The sequence below is a fragment of the Phalaenopsis equestris genome, unplaced genomic scaffold, assembly GCF_001263595.1.
Source record: "Phalaenopsis equestris unplaced genomic scaffold, ASM126359v1 Scaffold000840, whole genome shotgun sequence".
In the NCBI taxonomy this organism is placed as follows: Eukaryota; Viridiplantae; Streptophyta; class Magnoliopsida; order Asparagales; family Orchidaceae; genus Phalaenopsis; species Phalaenopsis equestris.
In genome coordinates, this window is record NW_018165280.1 from 5,839,000 (window position 1) to 5,859,101 (window position 20,102).

The window sequence follows — 20,102 nt, forward strand, 5'->3', positions numbered from 1 at the left end:
AGCTATCTCATGGGCATATCTTCTAAGGTTATAAGTTGAGACTTAGTCTGCCACTTGCCCTTAAGGGAGCTTTTGAGTGAGAATTTTGTCCACTATTAGCATCCCATCGAGATTATGTCGTGGGTGTCTTATAGGGGTATAAGTGGATATTTGTCTACCACTTGCCCTCAAAGAATCTTTCTAGTGAGGATCGTATCCACTATTAGCTTCCATCAAGACTATATCATGGGCGTGTCTTCTAAAAGTATAAGTAGAGACAGCATCCGCCACTTACACTCAAAGGATCTTTCAGTGAAAATCATGTCCACTACTAGCTTTCCATTGAGACAACCTCATGGAATGTCTTTCAAGTTTATAAGTGGAGAGTGTGTCTATCACTTGCTCTTAAGCGATCTTGTTAGTAATGTTGATGTCTACTATTAGCTTTTAATCAATACTGCCTCATGGGCATATTTTTAGGGGTGTAAGTGGAAATCGTGTCTAACTCTTATTCTCAAGGGGCTTATAATAAATAGTGTTATTTATAAAAAGGTTCACTGATAATAAACAAATTACTTAAATGATAAATTTTATCTCTAAAAATAAAAAAAATAAAATATTCTTAGAAAATAAAATAAGAAACTTTCATGGGTTATTTCAGTGATACTCAACATATAAGTTCAAATAATCTTTTGTAGATATGGCATATGTTGTAGTTATTCATATTCAATAATTTCAATAATCTTTTTGTCATGACTCTTTGGATCTTCTTTGCGTTGTTCATGTAAGTAATGAACCAGGTGACTTTGGCATATTAAACATTCATTTTTTTTTTAGTTAGTGCATCACTCTGTTGAATGACCTTTTGAGAGGTAAAAATGGACAATATTGAAATTGGTTTCAACAGTTTGGATTTTTTAGTGGTATTGGTCACTTAAGGTCTTCATAATTTAGAATCTACATAAAAATATTACCCTTGGATGTGTTTAGTGGAGTATGATTAGATAACTTGTATTGATTATGATGATAAATTTTGATTGTTATATTTACTTGCATTCTTTTTAAGAGGCTTGTAAAATTTCACTAAAAGTGTGTTTGTATTTGTTTGAATATTATTTAAATTAATTTGAAGTGCAGTAATAACTTTATCGAAAATTATTTGAGCTTCAACTATATGGATGAGGTCTATAGGAGTGAATGTTCTCTCGCATTAAGAATGAGTAGAAGGACTGGGATGTTACTCTCCCAGGAAGATGTCTATTACAAACTCTGGATCCATTTATCAAACTTGACGAGCTTCAATGGAGAATCTTTGAAAGTATTATTTAAGCGACTCTCCTTCATTTTAATAAATTTGAATAAGATGAGAAGAGTTTTTTTATAATCATTGGATTTGTTATGAATTGCTCTACAAAGAACTTGGCAAGATAATCAAAAGTATGAATGACCCCTTTTGTGGGGGAATAGAACCAAGTACATGCTTGACTTCTAAGTATGGTAGACAAAACTTGATAGATGAGCACATTAGAGGCTAGTTATATATGCATAATGGTTCTAAAGAATCAATATTTAGAAGCTTGAATTCCATTGGATATAAAGTGAAGGAATATCTCGGGTAAATGTGAAGACTTCTAGAAACTATGCTAAATAAGAAAATGTCTTTTATCCCTTAGAGAGAATTCTTCTTGAACAAGACGTCATAGCTCATCATGAGTTACATTTTGGGATTGTTCTTTAGAATGGTGGGATTGTGATTCCCACTGACAGAGCAAACTATTGTGTACTAGAAAATTCTCAACAATAGAATGATAATTTAATATCATAGCATTATATGAATATCCATCACACACAAGCTGATTAAAAAAAAGTTATGGGACGAGGCACCATATTTTTTATGTGAAAAAACCCTAGAAGGGGAAAATGTCACGTGGCTTAGCTTGGTTGAAATAATCTTTATATAATCAGGAGTACATATTTCCAATCTTCTCTTGGATTATAAAAGATGAGATTACAAGATGATGTTGAAATCATAACTACTTTAAAATAACCAAATATATATAACTGTTAAAGGTAACTAAGGCTATTAAATTTTGTAGTCTGATTATAATAGTCATGTTGAAAGTTATAACAATTGTTGTTTGCCACAAAAGCTATAGTTGGTGGTTATAATGGTTGTAGTTGGGCTATCAAAATCATAGTTAGTAATGGTGGATAACAACTAGCGGTCAATGGCGCCCTCCAGTGGTTATAGCAAGCTTTGGTGGTCGGTGGCAAACTCTGGTGGCCGGCTGTAATATCGAGCGCTCGACAACAACTACTGGAACTCAAGAATTAAGCTTTAGTAGTCAACTCAATCTTATCTTCTTCTCCATTCTTCAATTGAGAATGGAGGTTTATTTATAGTTTTGTTAAGGGGCATTTTAATAAATTTGAACAATCTCTCAAAATACTTCATCAGACGGTCCACATTAGTTCCCTTGATCACAAGCAGTTCTTTTAAAATTTAAGTGTCTTGATGACAACAAAATTGAATGATCTTTGTGTTGTTGGATTCCTCTCGTCGAGACTCTTGATTTGAATATAACCCTGCCAAACGCTAAGATCATTTGGTTTTCCAATTGATACAACAAAATCTTCAACTACACTTCTATTGTTTGATTTGGGCTCACTTGGACTCGAATTAGATCACTCTCGACATCATAGGATTTGTCTAGTTGATATGCTTAGCTTGATTATAAATTTGTTGGCTCTACCGTCTTAAATTTGAATTTGGAATGTTTTTTGCTCATGATGAAAATTTATTGATGACAGATCAAAGTTAAATATTCTTCATTATTATGTTCAAATCAGTCTTAATACAACCAAGCATAATTACACTATTATTATCCAAGTTAAAAAAAATATTATCTTTTAAATTAAATTTGAATTAATTTTAATGACTTAAAATAACTTATAAAGTTAATTTGGTTCATGTAATCCCATAAATTGTTTATCAATATTTTTTTTTTGGTGTGATTTTCTTAAATCCTAATCTCTGAAAATAAATTTTAAACAACAAATTTGCATGATACTTTTTTTTTTTAAGTAGCATGCAATTCCACCAATATATGATATTGTCAACTGTGAGAAAAAATATTCTGTCCGGATGTCCGTACGTCCGGACGGCCAACCACCAGCGGCCATGTCGCCCGCCGATGAAGTGTATGGCTACATGGCTGTCCGGACGAAATATTTTCTCCAACTTCGATCCGCATTTATAAATTTCATGACTCCATTTGATTGCGCTTTTACCAACATTAAATTTTTGTCTTTGGTTCGCTTAAGTATATATAAATTCTAAAGGTTGCCCCAAAGTTAAGAGCTAAAATTTAAGAAAGATTTACATAAGTACCATTGAATTCTTATTTATTTACATATCTAACACCTAAACTTCAATTTTGATATACATACCATCTGAGCTATGCAAAAAATGTGCATTTCACTTTTTGAATGTCAAAATGGTGATATTTTTTTATGTTATATGAAAGATTTATGTGGTATAAATGTAAAATAGCAAACTTTTTGGGTTATGTTTGTAAATATATATGAATTGGGCAGTAGGTGTGTAAATGTCCCAAAATTTAAAACTTATAATTTAATTTTATGTGCATATTATAAATTCAAGAGAATATCCGGATTTAATTCTAATTTTAAATAACGACACTTGGAAACTTTATTTATTGATTTTTAAGTTAGAACTGGGTTGTATCTAGAAACTTTTGTACCATGAGAATGATAAAAGAAGGTATTGAAAAAATGTTGCATCTGGATTCCACACTTAGAGTTATGTGCTGAGTCCAATGAATTCACGTCACGTAGAGGTGACAGCAAAAAAAAATCGGTCTGGTAACATAGGGGAATATTTCCCGCGTTATTCCGTATTATTCAGATGTTATTGTTTGTTTTTCAGGTGTTATTGTGTTCTGGGAATTAACATGGTGTTATAATAACACTATAACACATCAATAACACTTGAATAACACACAATAACACACAATAACACATAAATAATACGGGAGGAATATTCTGTTGTGTTACCAGACAGATTTTATTTTATTTTTCAATCACCGCCACGTGGCGTGATTTCATTGGATTCTGCACGTAACTCTACGTGCGGAATCCTGATGCAATATTTTTTCGAAATTATTTGTGTAGAAAGACTATTTTAGATATTATTTTTATTTTCTTATTTAATTTTTAATTATTTAAAACTCTTTTAATGTCTATCACATTATTTACATGTTATTTAATTAAGAAACTAATTTATTTTCAATATGTTTAATTTTAATTTTTTTAATAACATGACTATTAGACCTTTGAATTTATATAATCATACCTTATAATGAATGACACATTCATAACAACTAAAACATACAAATAAGAAGGAAGGAACATTCGGTAAATGATTAAACTTTTTTTTTTCCTTCTTTATTTTCAAATATCTAGAAATTTAACTTATGTTTAAATAATAAAAACATCAAATTTAAAAACATTTTTATGTTATATTTTGAAATATTTACATCCATGCTTTTCAATTCCTATATATTGTGTGCGTGTGTGCACTCACGCATAAAAGATATGTAGCACGAATCTTGAAGTGATCGGACAACCACAGAAGAGGCGACGTTGTGCCCTAGGATTCGCCAGAGACAACCCAGAATCTCATATCTAGTCGGGTGGAGCTGACATGCCGGAGGGAAGATAATCCTCAGACAAGCTTGACTCCACTACCTTCCTTGGGTCAACTAGCAATTGTTTCAGTCCATAGGCTCCCTGCCACATTCGATTGAACTACATTTTATGCTCCTGATTCCATTTGGCTAGACCCCTTAGTTGGCTTTCAACACTATTCAGACGGATGCTATTTCAGACACCCAACATTAAATCTATGTATTGACTACCCCCTCTGTATCCATATATTCTAGAGCTGCAAAATATAATTATAAAACCCCCATTCTTATAAATAGGAGGCTCATTTTATGAATAAAGTTTATTTGATTTTATCGTTCTATAATGCACTATTATTTTCTCTATTCCCCCCTCTCTCACTTCTTCTCGTACTCTAATTTTTATGCGCATCTGGCGAACATATTTGAATTCATGTATGTAATATATATGTATGTATATATATATCTACACACACACACACACACACACACACACACACACATATATATATATATATATATATATATAAACTTTAGGTATTTGATAATATATGTACATAGAAATTGGTTGGTAATTTCAAGGTGTTATGTATATAAGTATATATGAATTGGGTGGTACCTGTCAAATTAAACTAGTACTGCTAAAAGGTCTATACTATCCCTCGTGGGGAAGCCTTCCTGCCAGCTACCTTATCTCTCCACTTCTTCTATAAGCGGACATGGCGCCGGACGGTCTCAACACTGCGAAAAATAATTAGGTGCTCAGACTGCAAACCTACTTCCTGCCGTGGCCTGAAAGAAGCATTGGAAAGTGGAGGAAGAGAGAAGGCTATGGCGATTTCCCTGGCTCCAATTGCTTCTCTGTCACTGCTTGCAGGAAACAAGTTTAGTGTAGATAAAAGAAGCCCACTTGCTCTCTCAATGATCTCCGGTCGAACATCGTTTCTTCTCCGCACCTCTTTTCTGGGGTTTCCACCAGCTCCATTCTCTTTTCCCTCGTCCTCCTTCTCGGGTACGCTTCCGCTCAAACCCTCTGCTCCATTTTCTTAATTGGTTCTTCAATTTGGTAGTTAATGACGTCATCTTTGGTTCTGTGAACTTAATATCAGCTGTTAGATAGGATCTTCGCGCTTTGTTTTTTCTGTTTCGCTTCATTCAATCTAGGTTTGGAAAAAGAAGAATTTCTGGGTCTTCTTTAAAGTTTAATTCTGTTTCTTTCCTTGAAGGGGTTGTTACATGCCTACCACCACAACCATCACAAAGTCCTTGTTCCTCTTCATCCTCGGAAGACCCACCACAAAATCCATGCTAACATCCAGTCATGGTGCCTCTGGTGTTGGTAGTCATGGTGCCTCTGGTGTTGGTAATGGAACTATACAACCAAGCATTCTGCCCTCTTATCTTTGCCATATGACAAATCCTGCACTGTCTAATGTGTCACTCCACATCTCTCATCAGTCGGGCCCAAAATAAATGCTCCCTCACGAGAGTGAGAGTCTTGTCCCTGCCAAAATATCATGTCAACCCCCACTGTGGCTCTTTTGAACAATGACCTCTCTCAGCGAGCATCTAAGAATGCACAACTTTAGTAGAACAAGTAGCATTGCTCCTAGATTTATTTAAAGTCCCCATCTACTTCATATAAGTCTTTTACTTCCTCAAAACCAACAACTCAAATCTTCATCGACGTGATCAACAAGTGATGACGACTCGTGCATTTGCTACACAGTTCTAGGCTCCCGCCTTGTGCTTAAGTACGAACTAGAATGGTGCTAGAAACTCCACCCAGGTGGCGTGTCAGCCATTCAGTTGTCTGAGCTCTTACAATGACATAAAACTCATTGCCTTATTTTGAGTACTTCTTAGGCAATGGGCTGACCCCCCCTGCTTAGCACTGCCCCAATCACCACGCTAGATGTATCACATTCTACCTCGAATAGTTGGTTGAAATATATTAATGCTAGAACTGGTACCTGAGTCACCTTCTGCTTTAGTGTGTCAAAGTTGGTCTAAGCGGCAGTTGTCCAAGTGAGTTGTTTCCCTTTAAAAAGGTCTGTTAGCGGGGCAGTGATAATGCAAAAGTTTTTGATGAACCGATTGTAAAACGATGCTAACCCCAGAAACTGCCTCAGCTTGGTGAACAACTGTGGTGCGAGCCAACTTATGATGGTCTCGATCTTTGTGGGGTTCATATGAATATCTGCTCTAAACATAATATAATCCAAAAAACATATCTGGTCCATCATGAAATGACACTTCTTTTGATGACATCTAGTTTTTCTGGTTGCAGTACCTCAAACACTTCCCTCAGGTGTTGTAAGTGAACCTCTTCAGAGCGGTTGTATATCATAATATCGTCAAAGTATACCACCACAAACTTTCTGATATGGGCCCATAATACTTTATTCATTAATCTCATAAAAGTACTCAGTGTGTTTGCCAAGTCGAAGGGTATAACCGTCCACTTGTATAAACCATGTCGTGTCTTGAAAGTTGTTTTCCACTCATCCCGTGGCCTCATCCGTATATGGTGGTAACCACTGGACAAGTCTGTCTTGGAAAAAATGCTAGCTCCGTGTAACTGGTGCAAGAGATCATCCAGGCGAGGTATGAAAAACAAGTACTTGATGGTGATTTTGATGATGGCCCTGTTGTTGATGTATATCCGCTACAACCCATCCTTCTTTGGCACCATCAAGACAGAAACAACACACGAACTGGTGCTCTCTCTAACTAGCCTCCTTGCGACGAGATCTTGCACTTGTCGTTGTAACTCCTCGTACTCCGTAGGTCTAAATCTGTAAGCAGATCGATTCGACAACACTGATCGATGTATGAGATCTATGACATGTTGAATGTCTCTCCGTGGTGGTAATCTCTTCGAAAGGTTGTCGGTCATCACATTTTGGAAGTCATGTAGTAGTATTTGTAGTAGTGCTAGTATCTCACTCTCCTCCTCAGCTCCCTCTAAGAGGACTAATGCCAATGCCATTGAGGCATCTCAAACTGACTGCAGCAAGGTGGCCCATAGAATTAATGCTTCCTCTGTATCTCCACCTTCTCTTGCATCCTTAACAGGTAATAACACAATGTATTTTTCATCATTCTTAAAGGAATAAGTGTTCTTGAAGCCGTTGTGCCGAGTCATGCGATCGAACTATCAAGGCCTACCCAACATAATGTGACAGACACCCACTGGAACTACATCCCACCATACTTGCTCTTGTAGTTGATTCCTAATTGAGAATTCTATTAGGCATGATTGATCCACACATATCTTGTTCCTTTTCTTCAGCCAAGTAAGGGAATAGAACTGGGGGTGTTTCTACATGGTCAATCCCAATTTCTTCATCATCAGTGCGGACACCACATTTTCACAACTCTCATTGTCTATGATTAAGCTGCAAACCTTGTCTTTTACCGTGCACTTGGAGCGAAAGATGTGTCTCAACCAAGATTGTTCTCGTTTTGACTCTGACTGCAAAATCCTCCGTATGACTAGCAATTCTCCCCCGTTCCTCTGGAGCCGAAGCTCCTCCTTTGGGCTATCCTCTGACCGCTTGTCCACCTCCTCAATGGCGCCCTGGTCTGTGAATGTGACTATTCTGCTTGTGGAACAACTGAAGGCTATGTGGTCGTAACTGTGACACATGAAACACTTTCTGGCTGGTACTGTATTGGAAAAGCCGTCTTTCTCTTATTTATTCTCACTCTGCTCCTGCCTAGCATTTCCACTACTGCCTTGTTTGCTCCTCCAGAAAGACCCTTATCGATCATTTTAACTGTAGTTGGCTACCTGACTGAAGAGTATTGTTTGAATGAGGATTGCTACTTGCTCAATTTTTTTTATCGTTCCACCTTTAAGGCTAAGGTATGAACATCTCAAAGCGACTGGTAGGGTTGTAGTTGTACCACATTGCTAATAACGGGCTTCAGACCTCGCAAGTATCAGGCGATCTTCTGCTTCTCTGACTTGACCAACTCACACTTTATCTGCAACTAATCGAATTGCGGTGTGAATTCCTTCATTGAAAGATCTCGTTGCTGCAAGTGGTGGAGCCTCAGAAACATGTTTTGGCGGTAATGAGGTGAGAAATATTTCCATGGCAGTTATTTCCTCATCTTCTCCCACTTAGAGATTTTATCAAGTCTTCTCTTTTCCTCTGCCTCAGCAACTTCTCCCACTAAAATGAGGCACTCTTCTTCAACTTGATGGCAACAATTTTACCTGTTTATTCTTTGGCACGTCCTTATATTCGAAGATTCATTCCACTGTTTGTAGCCAGTCGACAGGTCATCCAGATTCATACCTCTCTCAAACTCGGGCAAATCCACTTTAATGCCAAAGTCCTTGTGTCCTTCAAATGCGGGCTCCTCTCTTGGCCTCCTCTGATATTTAATTCCAAAGTGGTGCTACTGATATCTTCTCTGTGGAGCAGCTTTAAATCTTTGTCTTTTTTCGCCCTTCGACTCTCCAAATAGCGGTTAAGGGTAATCTCCCTGGGTTCCATCATCCATATCTGCTAATCTCTGTTGTAGACAACAGATCTCTTGTTGTATTTTATCCCAATTGGGGTCTGGCAGGTATCTCCACAGGAGCATGGTTGAAGGTTTGGAATCAGCAAAAGAAGAAAAAAAAAAGAAGAATAGAAAGAAAAAGAAAAAGAGAAAAAAAAGGAAAAAAAAAAGAAAAGAGAGAAAAAAATTAGCGAACAATAGGGAACCCTAGGATCAGACTATGATTGGGCTAGATTGATATCAAACGATACAGGAGTTAACCAACGACGACGGAAGCAATTATTATTAAGATAACAAGGTGTAATCAAGTCTAACAACAATGAAAACAAGACTAGCAAGATCCAGCTATGGCGTAAAAAGAACATCCGTGGACGTCGGCGGTAAGGTGGTTGCGACCTGTGACTGCAAGCAGAGGGATCAGCAGGTGCGAGTGGCTGTTAGAAGATGAAAGGCAGCGGAGGCAGTGATGTCAGAGGGGGCAGCAAGTGCGGGTGGCTGTCAAAAGGTGCCCAGGGTGGAGCTGCAGATGATGGTGGGCTGCTGTAAGGGGTTAGAGATGACAGGCGGCCTGCTGGAGAGGTGCAAGATGGTCGGCGACTGTCTGGGGAGGTGCACGAAGGAGTCGGCAGCAACTGGAAGTTGTTGGGGTGGTTGACGACTGCAAAAACCACATTGGAAGTGGCTAATGGGCTGCTGGAAGGTGGTCGAAGGAAGCAACATGGTTGGCGGCTACTCGGAAGGGGAAGATGACTGGTGGCCTGCTGGAGGGTACAGGGAAGGTCGGCGACCTGTTGGGAAGTGTAAGAAAGAGCCAGCAGCAGCTGAAAGGTGCTGGAACAACAGAGATATTCACCACCTCGAATGAGTTACAGCCGGATTCTCAAAAGGGGACAATGTTGGCGGCAGAATTCTGAACTAAAAAAAAAAAATCCCCTAACCTAAGCAAACAACAAGCGCGGAGATTAATAGGTATAATAGGTTAGTAGTAGAATAAAAAAGAAATAGAATAGACAAGGGGGAGAATAGTAAATAAATAGAAACAGAAGGGAAATAGAATAAGTAGGAATCAGAAAAGGAAGGGGGAAGGGGAGGGCGATAAGTCCCCCTCCATGGCTTGGGTGGGATGCTGGACTGGATCCCTACTGAACCATTTGGTTAAGCCACCCAAGGAGCCCCGCGTCACAAAAGGTATGCCAAACAAGAGAATATTGAGAAGCTTCATAGAGAACCAGAGCAAGAAGTACAAAATAATTCACAAATGCGGTTGGTGTGATTGTTTAGGAGCACATGGAAGGAACCTCTTGACCAATCCAATTTAAATTAGATCCATCTCTGAGTTATAAGAGGTAACGTTAATATCAGATATATTTGAATAGGATTGGTAAAGAGTTTATTTGCATGTGCTTCGGTGATGACCCCACAATCTCACCGGCCACTAATGTGAGTCCTTTACAATTTTTGTTCCGGTTCTCTATGAAGCTTCTCAACCTTCTCTTCTTTGGCCTATCTATAGGCTTTGTTAGATTTGGTGTGCTAATGTGAAGATGATTGGTTTACTGCCATTCATTGACTCTTTCTCGGTAGTGTTGCAATTGTAATATCGTATGTCATATTGTATATGTAGTTAGATTAATATGTCAAAAATCATTATATAAATAATAAAAAGTTAAAAAATATACATGATCACATGATAATGGTCATCCACATGAGAATGATAAGATATTTTCTCTAGTGTGGATGAAAGTGGCAGCATGAATACATGAGAGTTCAATCATCTGTCAATACCTACAACTACACTCTTTATTTCTGATGTTCATTTCATATATTTTTTGTCCCTCAACCTCAACCTTATATGCTGGTGATTATTTGATAATGAATTGTATCTTTTTTGCTCTTCTCTTTAATATACTCTTCAATTGTAGGAACCAATCCTTCTCTTCACCTAGTTGAATTCATCTTGCTTACAGCTTCCGTTAACATGTCTCTAATCATATCCACTAAATCCACAATGGGCTTATCCCTAATCTTCCCAATCCATGATTTGAAAGGTTCAGACATGTTGATATTTGACTGATTTTTTATTTCTGGCGAGAATTTACATTTAGACCATTTGTTAGGTAGACTGATCAAATAACTTTAAAGGTGGGGGTTAATTTATAATATTTTATTAGCTTTCACATCAAGATCAAATCTTGTGTATGCATTTGAGGCTAAGTCAAACATTGACTATCATGAAAATGGTGTTATTTTTTATATATTTTTTCCTCAGATGACACATACAAATTATATGTTATGTATTAAAGATTGCAAATTTAAGTGCCTCAGCCAAACTTTTTTTTCATACCTGAAATAAACCATAGTGCTCAACTTCATATGCAAAAGAAATAACTAAATTATTTATAAACCAGACTCATGAGTTCCTTGATTCAGATTCGACAGCTGTAAATGCAATAGTAAAAAACTCATTATTTTTATCCAATGCATTTGCTGCAATCAATGCTCCCAAATATTTGGATTTTAAGTGATAAGAATCAAGGTCCGCGGGATGTCTGAAACCAGCTAGAAATCCATCAATGAATGCTCTAAAACTAACATATAATATCTCAAATATGTGATCTTGTAATCAATTATGTTATGAAAACTTAGATTCTTTTTAATAAGCTTTGTGTTTAATGCAAGAACTCACCTGTAACTATCACTACTGATCCAAATATGTTGTCTAACGCTAACTGTTTGGACTGCCATATCTTCATATATGATAATGACAACCTATACTTATTTTCAAAGCTAGTATTAATTTGTTTGAGGCATATTTGAAAAAATTTTATCATATTTTGTATATTGTTGGTCACCCAACTAGACTTTGCTTGTTTATTACTGGTTCTGTTGACATCTAGGCAAAGATACAAAGCTTCATTTTTTTTTATTTTAGTATTTGACCGTTGACACAAACTGAAGCTCTTACTCTCCACAGGAAGTCAATACAAGAATAAGTTGTAATAACCCTCTTTCTATCACTAGCTTTAATCATAACAAAATTATTGCCAATTACCTTTGACTGACTAAATTATCTCGAACTCGCCGTACTTTTAAACTGAGAGTCAACTTGTAAAGTTATCTCATTGGTCATTTAGTTCATTAATTCTTCATCAATATGTGGATCAAATCCATCTACATTTCTATTACTATCAGTGCTTGAATGATGATACTCAACCATTTCACCATCATACGGCATGATCGTCTTCAAATTATCTGTATTAATAGAGGCAAATTCAAATATTTGAATATTATAGAAGCTTTGTACAAGTATATGAACAAAACATTAATTAAAATCTAACATAAATTTATATACCTATAGATAACCAACACCTAAACTTCAAAGTTAAAATAATGGAACCTCTAATGTGATCGGAAAGATCTAAGTCCCATAATTTTAAAAAATAAATTGTTCGATCTGTAAAAATATTTGAATTTAGTGGTATGTATATACATGCCCCAAAAAGAAAGATTTACATACCTACCAGTCAATTCATGTGTATTTATGTATATAACACCTAAAATTAAATCGCAGAGCCCGACTAATAACTCTTTTTTTTTTAGATATTTTGGATAAATAATCCAAGCTTGAGTGGCATTTAAAAAGACAATAATCAGTTCAAATTTATTATCTTTATGTATATATTGGTTGTTAATAATTAATCACTTCACATAGAGGAGAATAAGCTTGATTGATTTTATTATCAATTAATTATTAAATAGTTCAAATTTATTGTTTGTATTTAGATCGTAATTGAAATTATTTGGGCAAATTATATCCGTATTATACTATTTAGAATGTAACATGAATTCGAGCTAATTTCAAACAAATTAAAATAAATAAATAACAAATTCAGAAGGTTCTGACTTGTGAATCTTTAACATTCTCTAAATTGCACCACCATTGGCCATTTCAAACATATGAAAATATTGAACAGAATTTTAAAAAATTAAATAAACATTACCATATCATCAAGTCAAATTATCACATGTGCCCGTATATGTACTCTTGCTTCATTAGATATGTAATTCTATTAAGATGGGTGGAGCAAATGATTCCGCTTTCAGAAATATGTAAAACACATCTTTATTTGTTCAATGAAAGCAATAGTTGTTAAGCTTCTATGGATGTCTATTGTAATTGGAGCGATAGAGCACATCTAAAGGAAACAGGTAGATAATTGCAAGAGATTGCTTGAATTATCATAAAGGATTCAACAACTTTATTGCATTTCTACAAGCTACGTCAAAAAAAGACATTTTGTTCTTGAATTTTTTTGTCTTATTTGAACAATTAGAAAAAAAAAAATTTGAACTAATGTTCAATTATATCTTGTAAAATAATTGAAGACAGAGCAGTAGCTTCCAGGCTTGGTCCTCAATTTCCTGGTTATTGATTCTTGTGTTGCTTGCTTTTCTGATGGCTCCGAAGCTGTTTTAGAATTCATAAACACATAGAGTACATGAAGTATTAGCTATTAAGCATCATAAATAACAAATTGGATTACCCTGAAAGCACGAGTTATACAAATCAATCAGCATTCCTCTTGAAATAATGATTCTTCTCGAGTTCAACTAACTACATCACCAGAGCTGAGAAGTTATTGTGTGGTATTCAGGCGAGAGCTCTCTTCACGGGAGTCGATGTATGTAACTATTTGGTTGCAGTGAGATATGCGGGAAATAAGTCTAAATACGTGCAAGGGAGCTAGCAATGAGAATGGAGACAGAGGAAGGGGACAACGTTATTAGTGACTGATAGGGTGGGAGATGGAGGTAAGCAAAGTGGTAAAGGGGTAATGGGGGTGACTATTTTGAAGAAATGGGATGTTTTGGGTGGTTAAAATGTAAATATTTGATTTTGAGTGTTTAGTATATAATATGAAATATTTTAGGTGGTAAGTATGTAAAAAATCTTCTTTTTTGTACCTTGGGTTCATCTCTCCTCACGATCTTAATGGTGAATTTGACCTATAAGCATCTTGATTTTTCACTCCGCGGTGAAGCCTTTGCTTTAGATGCGGTATAACTTAGGTCATTTAGAGCGTGTTTGGGATCAATTTTATCTTTTATTTTTAGAAACATGTTTGTTTAATATATTTTTAACATGTTTTTATTTTTTGTTATTAATAACAAATAAACATATTTTTGAAAACACTCAAAATAATTTTTGGGTGTTTTGATGTTTTCAAAAACAACCATATTCTAATCAAACACATTAATGTTTTTTGTTTCAAATCAAAACATAAAAAAAAACAAAACAAAAAAAAAAAAAATAGAAAACAAAAAATAAAAGGTTTCCCAAACTGCCCTTTAGAATTTGAAATTCTATGTAAAATCATTGGAAAATAATATCTTAATATCATGTTAGCTAATTCAGAATTCACGTTTTTAGTTCATTTCTTATTTTATACCATGTTTTAATGACCCGGATACCTCTTGGTGGCACAAAGAAAGGGCCTGTCTAGGAGGTGTTATGCGAACACAAATAAACAACTAAAAGGAAGAGAATACTAGAACTTATGTGGTTTGCCAAAGAATTGCCTTTACAGATAGTGGGGCTATGGACGCATATAAAAATCCAATAAGAAATTGAGTGGAAAACTAATTAGGGTTACAGGCCAGTATAAAATAAATACTTTTAGAATGTAGATGGCCCCATCGCACCATAAACGACCAAAATAACAGTGGTAGTTAAACTTTTTTTTTTTCTTTCCTTTCCCAGTGAAGAGTCATGAAAATCACAAATAAGAAAGAAACCCATTTATAATTTTACCCCTTAGTACTTTGTAAACTTTTTCTCATCTATCTCAATGAAAGCAAAGTCAATAGTCATAGTTAATTACTTAATTTATTGGTCATCATAACCTTTTCATCATTTAAAAACTTTTGGGTCATTAAAAATTGCATATACAAACAATGTTTTGTAATGGCATGAACTTGTGGATTCTAGCATGTTGTGATTTTTTCACCCATGCAAACTTTTGAACTTAAATAACGCAATATTTAACTTTACCTTTGATGAATGACACCATAAGTCAATATGCTTGGTTCTCTTATGATACATTTCAAGTTGGTTCTCTTATGATACATTTCAAGATTAACCCTAATTATCTCTTAAGAACATCTAACAGTCTTCGTGTAAATCAAGTTTCAATGATGCGAACCTCTCAATCTAATAACATTTTTTATAGCTTCAATCATAATCATTTACTTTACCTTTGCAAGGAAAAACGAAGTACAGTAAGCTAAAGAGAAGCCTTTCCAACTTATGGCTCTCCATTATTTTTTTATTATTATTATTTTTTTAACTTATGGCACCCTATTTTATGACCTTACCGCCAACCTAATCATTATTGAAAAATCTCATCACTTTTAAAAAGATTTGTCTCTACTATATATCAAGCAATAATGTGTTTCCTTATTAATAGCTCAAAATCTATTTCACTTCTTTCCCATGAGAATTTCCATACATTTCATGTTTCTGCTGATAAAAAGTGTGCACTATAGGTTGCTTAGTGCTTCAGATTGCACAAGCATTATTATTTTCTTGCGAAATTTACATGTGCAGCACATAATTATTATCTATTTACATATCTCACACCTAATCTTTCATATTTACATGCATAGTGTTTTGATGTTTTTAACCTATTCATGCAAAGGTGCATTTTACTCTTTAAAAGTGATAGTTGAGCTATTTTTTATGTCGTAGTAAAGATTTGAATGTTGTGTGTAAATATGAAAGTTTGGGTGTGAGATATGCAAATACATAAGAATTGTGTTTTATTTATATAAATGCCCCCTTTTTAATTGTAAAAAACGAGGAAGAAGCTGTTGATAACCGAAAAAAATGTCTAGCATAGACATAATTGATAGGCTTTGTTGTTTGCAAGCAAAACCTCTTCAATGCCTTAACATATTTTTATTGAATTGAAGCAAAAAGGCATTCATTTATATTCTTTTACAATTTTATCCTGTGTATCTACCTTATCGCACCAAAATATTTTAGCTTGAATGTTATGCTCAAATCAGCTTTCAAAGTCTAAACCTATGAAAAAAGAAAGTGCAATCTTATGAAATTCATTTTATCAACATACAAGAGATGGCACACATTGCATTCATCTGTAAGCTACTTGTGTTATAAATAATCTCTTGTAAAATTGGCATCTATTGAAACAATTGTTGATCCTAAAACTGTTAATCTATTCATACTTTTGCTTTGGAAATTGTTTCTTAAATATAACTTTGGAAATTGTTTCAGGCCACACACAAACTACTTCAGTGTGCAAATATGCCCATTTTTTTTTGCATTCTGGTTATTACTTTGGTGGCCAAGAGTTCTAGTTATAATTGTCAGATAGAAAAAAGATGTGCGAAATTCAAATTTATTAAGAGGTCATATATTGTGCTTTTTTGTGAGCAAATCCATTTAAGCTTCTGCATTTCAGCGACATTTTGTGAAAAAATTAACCTAAGAATGGACATAAATTTTAGCACTGTGTTTTAAAGTTTAGATCATGCATTTGAACTGTGAAGCCCTTTTTGATTGCCTTGATCAAGTGAAACTGATTTTCCTTTAAGAAGAAATAGTAGTTCTGAAATATAAAAGATGCCATCTACCAAAACATTGGATTGAGATAATTTGAATAGTTTCTCTCCCTTGAATTTCTCAGCTCCTTAATTTATCAAGCAAAAAAATTTAAGATTAGTGGACTCAAAATTAAAAAAGAAAAAAAAATGAATCTATTTGTAATTTTTCATCGTGAAAGGTTTTATACACATAAATTGATTACATAATTCTAACATTATATGCATAGAGCAAAAATATATTTTAATATTTGATCAGTCTGCTAAACTTTTATTATATTAGAAAGAATTAAGTGTCAAAATAGTGCATTGACTATTTACATGGGGTCATTTTAGTCCTTGAGTTTATAAAAGTGATGATTTAGTCTCTAGACTCTCTGAGGGTTATTTTAACCCAATATTAAAAGTGTCTGAGGACTAAACTGTCATTTTTATAATTTTTGTGACTAAAATGGCTCCTACAAAAAGTCAGGGGCTGCACTTTTCTCAATAATTTTACTAATATAGACGTTTAAGATGATTTTTTTAGCATCTGACCAAACCCATAAAAAAACTTAACCAGCATTTGGGAGAATTTCTATGAAATTGAAAATGTCATCTTACGATAATGAAATGAAATTTTTATTAGAAATTGTGAAAACCAAAGTTTTATGAAGTAATATTCTTAACAAATCTCCTGGTATTATAAATTTATTTTTTGTATTTATATAGTTAGGATAATGTGTGTGTGTGTATTATTTGAATAACTTATTGAACTCTTCTATCTTTTATTTCATTCATTTGCTTTTATTGATGTGACACTAATTTGGCCAAAAAAAAAAAAACAACAATGATGGTGCTAAATCATCAATCATCATTAGCCTTTTCTTAACTATATTTTATCACTATTGTGAATCCTCATTTTCCATTTATTCCCATGAGTATTGTCTAAAGCGCAGAACTCATTATTTGTATATCATTATGAGTAGCTTCTATCCATTTGACCTTATACTTGTCTTTTTAACTTTCTAATCCTTTAATATTAATTTTATCAAATTGTCTAACAAATGTATTTTTTACGCTTCATTGTACATTTTCAAGCCATTCGAAGTATGTTTCATTCATCGTTTCTTCACCAAATTTTACTTTAATTATTTCTCTAATGTAACAATATCTTAATTTATTATCTCTACCTTTGCCTCACTTATGTATTAACATCTTTATTTTTTTGCACTCAATTTAGATATCAATAAATTTTTATAGCCATACATTCATATCAATACAACATTGTCAACCTAGTTATGACTTCATAAAATTGGCCTTTAAAATATCTGTCACAGCCTCTTGTCTAACAAAATTCTGGATACACTTTTCCATTTTAACCATACAATCATGACTTCAGAATTATGCCATCGTCTATTTCTATTGTATAATGGATTCAACATACTTGAGCCTGTCACTTAAATATCATCTTACCTTCTAATGATATTGAATTATAATCTTTAGCATTTTACCCATTAAAATTAGATAACATATAGTCAAGTTTTATGCTATTACTTCTTAATTTCATATTTTTTAAATATTTTTTAACTTATTTCAGTGAATGTTTAACTTACTAGAGTTATATCACTTGCAAAAAAGCATGCAGGAAGTAACTTAGCTTTCAATGTCTTTTGCAAGCATTTTTAGGAACAATAATAAAGGATGGGGACTAAATATTGATCCTTGATATATATTTATGATGACTGAGAACTCTTGGGTCACTTTATATTTACTTATAATACTAATTAATTCTCTATCATACATATTTTCAATAACATCAGCATCTATCTGACACACCTTCTGCCATCAAACACACCAAATCAATTCTTTTGATATTTGATCATATATTTTCTTAAGATCAATATTCAATCATATGTTTTCTTAAGATAAATAAAAATCATATGAATATCATTTTTGTGTGCTATATACTTCTCCTAATTGTATTCAGATAATCATGGATATCTTTCCAAATTTTTCTGGTTTGAAATTAAATTGGATTCTCAAAATTAATCTAATTTTTAAGGTCAATATTCCATCTTTCTCTCTCATTACATTGTTATATGATTTATAAGTTTGATTTCTTTTATAGTTGAAGAATATAGAACGTTATCTTTAGTTTTTTAATATCAGTGTCAAAATGCACAATATTTACATACACATTTGATTATGTATATTATACATACAATTTTGGTAAGAAATGTTAAATGCAAACATATTTATATTTAATCTCATTTAGGAATTAAAAAGAGGTTATAAATTTAATAGCCTCGACTTGAATCAACGCTAATACTATCCCCAAATTAATCATTTTAGGTGCTAGATTTGCAAATAAATGCATAAGAATTGAGTCGTATGCACGTAAAACTGCCGTAATTATAATGATTTTTATAATTTATCGGAGCTATTTACTTACATTCTAACGGTCGGTTGAGGATTACAGGTTTGTCATTAGGACTAAATCTTCTTCCCAATAGAATTTCAAAGCAGAACAGACGTCAAGGTCTCGTCGTAAGAGCTGGGAAAGCTGCCCTCTGCATGACAAAGAGATCAAGATCTCGGAAATCGCTGGCTCGCACTCATGGATTCCGCAGAAGAATGAGGACAACTGGTGGGAGAGCCGTGCTTCAGCGCCGGCGAGCCAAGGGAAGGAGAATTCTATGCACAAAATCAAACCCAAATAGTGGAAAACGAGCATCAAGATGAGTCGTTTTTACCTTGTTCCTGCAGTCTCTGTAGGTGGTTTTGTGCCAGTATTTTTGGTACAATACTTTTGTTGTTCCTGCTTTTTCTTTTAGTTAATATTATTGTTGGGGATATTTGAGCGAATGTAATCGTAAATGTCATACATTAAATATATAATGCAAGGCTTTAAACTCGGGACCTCTTGATTGAACTTTAAATTTGCAAGTTCTCAACCAATAGATTAAGGTGGTTATTCAACTGCCTTGGAAAAACTTGATTATATAAATGGCAGCCATGTGGGACATTTTGCTTTTTAGTGTTAAGTTTTCAAAACAAGATGAATGTAAATATTGAATGAAATTTGGGACTCAGTATGAGATTTATGATTTATTATATTGTAAACATAATTTATGTTTATTATTTTAAATGTTATATCAAACAAGTGTTCATGTTATTATATATACATTTGCACACAATTGTTATGTATTTATGTATCTAACACCTAAACTGCAATATTTACATGCATAAATATATCATCATTGCTACTTTTTTGAAAATGAAATCTTTTTTTTT

General features: G+C 34.0%; 1 protein-coding gene across 1 annotated transcript; it reads left to right on the top strand.

Moving 5' to 3' along the window:
* The first annotated feature begins 5,339 nt into the window (after window positions 1-5,339).
* Window positions 5,340-19,722, top strand: LOC110031629 (50S ribosomal protein L34, chloroplastic). The gene is made up of 2 exons (XM_020734939.1): window positions 5,340-5,697; window positions 19,288-19,722. Exons 1-2 carry the CDS (start codon window positions 5,517-5,519, stop codon window positions 19,548-19,550), a joined length of 444 nt encoding a protein of 147 aa, XP_020590598.1. The 5' UTR covers window positions 5,340-5,516; the 3' UTR covers window positions 19,551-19,722.
* The last annotated feature ends 380 nt before the right edge of the window (window positions 19,723-20,102 follow it).

Coding starts and splice junctions, on each gene's coding strand:
- LOC110031629 (XM_020734939.1), top strand. CDS start 5,517: ATGGCGATTTCCCTGGCTCCAATTGCTTCTCTGTCACTGCTTGCAGGA. Junction 5,698..19,287: donor TCCCTCGTCCTCCTTCTCGG/GTACGCTTCCGC, acceptor TGAGGATTACAG/GTTTGTCATTAGGACTAAAT.